Source organism: Canis lupus, chromosome 15 (genome assembly GCF_003254725.2).
Source record: "Canis lupus dingo isolate Sandy chromosome 15, ASM325472v2, whole genome shotgun sequence".
NCBI classification, from domain to species: domain Eukaryota; kingdom Metazoa; phylum Chordata; class Mammalia; order Carnivora; family Canidae; genus Canis; species Canis lupus.
Genome location: NC_064257.1, coordinates 39,518,133 through 39,524,132, shown reverse-complemented (window position 1 = coordinate 39,524,132; position 6,000 = coordinate 39,518,133). Strand labels below are relative to the sequence as shown.

Genomic DNA, 6,000 nt, shown 5'->3' with positions numbered 1-6,000 from the left:
TAAATGCTTGGGAATAAATAGTTGAACCTTCTTTATGGGGTCGCCATAAAAATGAAACAATCGTGTATGGAAAGACCTTCTCATAAGGTCTGGGACATAGTAATACATGAAATCTTAAGAAAAGCTCAATTCTCCTGGTCCTTGAAAGAGGTTCATGTGGTTATTAACTCAAGTTTGAATCAGGCCAGAATCTATTCTACTCTAATGAATGGATATTTTTGTGGTCTCTCCTTGGAGGGGGCTCAAAGCTCCCTCCCAGACATAATTTGCTCCCTATAACCTAGTTCAGATCTTCCAGAATGCCACATTGCAGAGTCACATCACTTATGGCAACTTGGGGTTAGGGGACTCATTCAACATGCCACGTGAGAGTTCAAGAGACCCTGAATCTAGACTCTAGCCGAGTAGCAAATGTAATTAGTGTTCATTCTAGGGATCCATCCCCTTCATTCCTTGGGCACCTATGAAGTCAGGTTGGGATTATATGGCTAGTGTAGGTTGGTAGACTAGAAGCAGAAATGACAGCGTCATTTCCAAGTGAGGCAGTGAAAGGCCAGTGTGCCTCCTTCCCCTTTGCATGGTGACATCAGTGGTCATATGTTCTGAATAATGAACTACAAGATGGTGAGTAGAGAAAAAAAGAAATCCTAGATAACTGGGTGACATCTGAAACAAGCTTCCAGGCCACCTAACCAAACCCACACTTGATCAGTAACATAAGAGAAAGATCAACATTTGTTGTATTGAGCTACTGAGATTTGAGGTTTATTATCACATTATCTCTAGGGATATAAATCCGTTCACGGGAACTTGTGAAGATAAAATTAAAAGGGACTTCATTGTCCATTAATGGCAGGCTACATAATTCGGGTGAACCTTCACACTAGAAAAGCTGAACAACAATAAAAAAAATTTTTTTATGTCTACTCAACAGCATTGGAAGTGAAAAGTTACCTGGCTACCATCTGGCCATCTGGGTGAACATAAAAATCCAGAGACATGAGCCTGACATTTGAGGCTACTTTTCTCCTGGGAGCATTTGTTAATTATAACAAAGCAGTGTTTGATAGCTGAGCAGTTTGATGGCTGGGTGGAAAACAAAAGTTGGATGCTGGTAAAGCACAGTAGTGGGGGTTGGGACCCTGAAGTGCTGGACTCCAGGAATAAAGTTGAATTGAAAGCAAAACAGACTTCCTGGGCAGCCTGGGCAGCTCAGCAGTTTAGTGCTGCCTTCAGCCCAGGGCGTGATCCTGGAGACCCGGGATCGAGTCCCAAGTCAGGCTCCCTGCATGGAGCCTGCTTCTCTTCTGTGTCTCTGCCTCTCTCTCTCCTTCTCTCTCTCTCCGTCTCTCATGAATAAGTAAATAAATTCTAAAAAAAAAAAAAAAAAAAAAAAAAAGAGCCTTCCTGCTTCCTGTAGCCCAGCTTTGAGTCATCTGGGTGGCACGGAAGATCTCAGACTTTGCAACTGGAAAGTAGGCACTTGGAAAAAGCAAACAGAAACCCTTTCTGGAGAGAGAGAGAGAGCATTATTTTAAACCTAAAATCATTTCTACAATTTTTCTTTTTTTTAAGATTTATTTATTGATTAATTTATTTATTTTAGAGAGAGAGCATGAGCATGAGCAGGGGGAAGGGCAGAGGGAGAGGGAGAGAGAGAATCTCAACCAGACTCCCCCCTGAGTGCAGAGCCCACCAGGCAGAGGGAGACATCATGACCCTGAGATCATGACCTGAGCTGAAACCAAGAGTCAGCCCCCTAACCAACCGAGCCACCCAGATATCCCTCTACAAACAATTTTTCAAATACAATTTTGGATACAGAGAAAACCAAGTACAGACCGAGATATGATAATGTAAACAAGAATCAGCAAAACCCACAGAAAATAGAAACAGAATTACATGGTCTCCAGATATTGGCACTGATCGGATTCTGAAATAATTAGCTTACTGTGTTCCAGGAAATAAAATACAGGATTGAAGATTTCAGTAGGGAACTAAAACTATTTCTTACAAGAGATAGCAGAATTTTAAAAGAATCAATAAAAGTCCTCAAACTGAAAATACAATGACTGAAATTAACAACACAGTGGATGGATTCTCTTTTTTACCAGATTAGACCTTGCTGAAGAAAGAAATAAAGAACTTAAAAATAAATCAGAAGAAGAATTCCAGAATTGCAGAAAGAGGGAAAAGGCTGGAAAATATAAACACTGTAGAAGAGATATAGCAGAGACTGTTCCACACAGTGTCTGGCATCGATTTAAGTGGACTCTGAAATTGCACAAAAGTGGAGCAAAAGCAGTATCAGAAGAGATAACAGCTGAAATTTTTCCAAAACCAATGTAAGACATTGATCCACAGATCGAGAATAAAATTAAATAGATTTGGCAGGGAAGAGAGAAAGAAAGGATTACTTTTTTAAAAAGTCAAACACGACTCCGAGATTTCCCGCTCCAGCAGCAGAGCGCTGGGTTTAGCAGAGCTAAGAAACAGAGAAGGAAGAACAGGTGCATTGGAGGGCAGGAGGAGGCTGAAAAAGAAACAGTACATTCCAGTTTTTACCTGTTGAACTTAACATCCATGCAGGGATGACGAATGTGCCATGATTTCTGGCATAATTTTTTTTGGTCGTGTTTAGGAGTCTCCAACACTTACATTCTTTCAAAAGGTCCAGTCAGACATTTCTTATCTCAAGAATCCAACACTCTTAGGCCTTCCCTTCCCTTCTGCTGAATCTATGACTTACCTCCAAGGGTGGACCTACAAATGGAGATTTGCAGCAAAACATCCACAGACTTGAACATTCCATCTTGCCTGGTATTCAAATGTAATTATCTGTGCCATGCAACCTTTGCAAAACCCATCACAACAAAACATGTTTTCATTGTTAACACCATGATCCAGGGCTCTATTTTTTTTTCTTTCTTTAATATTAGAAAGACAAGTTACAGGCACCCTAAATGCTTTGATTTCTCAAAATGTGGGATTTCTACATAGGACATTGAGTTTAAATGGTGGAGTAAATACAACTTTGTATTGCAATCTACAATATTACCTTAAGGATTATCATGAGTTCTTTTAATAGTTACTTGACTTTATTAACAGAAGAAAAAATAAAACACTGGCTACCATAAATTTCTCTTTCTCTCTCTAATTTTTTTTTTTTTTTACTTAGAAAACAGCACGATTTTCACAATAAAGTCTATGGCTAATGGATGAAAAGTATATAGCTTGATTTCTTTTCAAATGAAAAGTTGAAAGGCTGCAAGATGATAATGATGATGATGGTTCATGTTTGTTGAGCACTTTCTACATGCCAGGAACTGTTCTATGGGAATACATACATTCACTCATTAAAGAGATTTAAAGATATATGATAAAAAATTATATACCAATGACATATAGAATATTATTTACTAGAGAGTCAGGCAATTCTTTCTTTCTTTCAGAATTGTTCTTTTTTTAAAAATACACTGCAACTCTGCTGGTACAATTAGGGACCAGACATGTATATGGGAGAACTTACAAAAAAAAAAAAAACACTCTATGATAATAAGTTACAAGCAAATCTATAATTTTTCTTTGACATTATATTTTTCTTCTGAAAGTAGAAATAAAATTTTCAAAACCAATGAACAGGGAAATAACTTTATTTTCAAACAATCCTTTACATGCCAGCTTTAAATTTTGAAATACCATTAGATTTTAAAATATATCCAGAGAGTATCCATGGTATTGCCTTATATGACCAAAGATGAATTTTTCAACATTAGCTATGGGTCTAGTTGCCACAGGTGCTTTCATACATGCTTTCATTTCATTTCCCTGGATAATTACTATTGTGGTTTTTCCCCAGTAACATTCCAAATAAAGCCATTAGGAACACTTCAATCATAGTTGTGCATGGTTTGATCAAACTTCTAAATATCACCAGCAGAAATGGCTAAAGATATACATTTTTTAAACCAGAAGACTCTTCCAAGAGAATTTCACCTAATAAAACACATGAATCAACTTCTTAAATTACTAAATGTCCTAAAGATCTATAAGTAATCTGGGACATTATTTATTTAACTACATTCTTGATATCATGAAGGGTCAAAATTTAGTCAAGCCCTTGCTTTCTTCTCAGCCATTCTAGACATCAGATGCCTGAAAATTTATCTATCTTACTTACCTTTTTTCCTTTTTCTTTTCTTTCTCCTTTCTTGTTTTTTGTTTGTTTTGTTTTGTTTTGTTTTAACATTTTACATTTTAACCTCTCTCCAAACCCAGGATCTTTTAATCCAGCCCCTCGTAAAATGGCGATGCTTTCACATCAACCCAAATGTTTCCCATCCTCCATGCTTTCCAAAATAAGATATTATCCCCAAGACAACCCTCTCCAGTGTCAGTTTTCATTATTTAAAAAAAAAAAAAAAAAAAAAAAAAAAAGTCTTCTCTACATTGAGGTGGAAAGTTCTTCCCTGAAACTGCCACCTATTCTGTACCCCTCCAATCTCAGCCCTGGCCCTTGGGCAATTCAGTATCTTGTTGCTTTAGCTTCCTTAATTGTAAAATGACGACAAGAAACGTATGTCACAGTGGTGTGGAAATTAAGTAAGAATGCTTCTAAAGCACCTGGCACAATGCAGGGCCTCCCTGAGCAGTAGCCTTTCCTGGGAATAGGAAATGCTCTTCTGCATGGATGCCCTCAGAAATGCAGTGAGAGCTAATGTTTTCTCTGCTCCAGGCCAAATACGGACAGTTCCTTCAATTTTTCTTTGAACAGCATGGTATTATCTCCCTTATTCTTCTAGTCATTCTTTTCTGAATAAGTTCAATTCTTAAAGAATTCTTTGAGAAGAGTCAACTGCCAATCCAAAAAAATTATATATTTATCCCCATTTTTTCAACTGAGAGCAAGCTCTATGCCCGTTAAGTGTCATTGCAAGATAATATTTTTCCTTTCTTTCTCTGTTGCTGATTAGATCTCCTCTTCTCCCCCCTCCTACCTCCAGTGTTCACATATTTGACCCTCTGGCAAGCTGGGCTACAGGGAAGGCAATAGGTATGGATACTTTCTGGTTCTAAGGTAAGGAGAGATGAAAGTGCCCCTCAGACATTAGGCTGTGTCTGAAAAGCTTCCCTCTTCATTCTGGTGGGATGTCAGCTCTTCCTCATCGAGAGTCACTCCCCTCTGTCCTCTCCATTTCTTCTGGACTTCACAATTCTGGGTGGTGGCACCATAAGACATCTTCTTATTGGGGCTCGCAAAACTCTCGTGGTTGAGTTCTGTCTCCTCCGCTAATTCATCCTGGTCAATAATTCCACACTTCTCCTCAGAGAGATTCTCAGGGTCAGCCCACTCCTGTTTCTCCCCGGAAGCGAAGACTCCATAGAAGATCACACCACTGTAGTGCACCAGGGCGGCTATAAGGAACACATTCTGCCATTCCTCCCGGGTCTAAACAAGGAAATAGAGTACCAGCTAATGGGTTTTAACCAAAAATAGGGATTAACAGTTTGTTCTAGAGGCTTCCACTGGGACAAAATCTCCTGCCTACACCCAAAGGCAATGCTATACTTCTAGGGAAGGCATGTGTCAGAAGCATGCCCAGGAGCCAAGCAGAATTAGAGTGTTTAAAAAATAAAGTTAAAACTACAATGAATGTGCATTTTTTTAATTTAGAAAAATACTTTTTAAAATAAACAATATGTAAAAATATATGCAGCACCATTCACAGGTCTTTTAAATATACAAATGGGATTTCCGTTCATATGGTAGGTTACATTAAATTTGCTTTAGGAACCCACCATTTTAAATATCAGAGGTCTCCTTCTTGTTTACCATTGGATACATAACAATATTTCAATTGTGAAAATGCTCACTCTTGACTGTCAGTAGCTTATTTATAATCTAATTTTCTGTGTAAAATACAGTAAATCAAAAAATGATGGAAATTTGGGTTTAAAGTTGGGTGAAATTAATATCTGAAATTTAGTGGTCATGTTACC

At 38.0% G+C, this 6,000-nt stretch overlaps 1 protein-coding gene across 3 annotated transcripts in view; it reads right to left on the bottom strand.

Annotated features, from left to right (window-relative positions):
* Nucleotides 1-3,635: 3,635 nt before the first annotated feature.
* SLC17A8 (solute carrier family 17 member 8) overlaps nucleotides 3,636-6,000 on the bottom strand; it is a 55,464-nt gene continuing 53,099 nt past the window's right edge. For all 3 annotated transcript variants that reach the window (XM_025438723.3, XM_025438721.3, XM_025438722.3), the window contains one exon: nucleotides 3,636-5,449. In XM_025438723.3, the coding sequence (XP_025294508.1) occupies nucleotides 5,108-5,449 (342 nt within the window). In that variant the 3' untranslated portion in view covers nucleotides 3,636-5,107. The remainder of the gene's footprint in view (nucleotides 5,450-6,000) is intronic.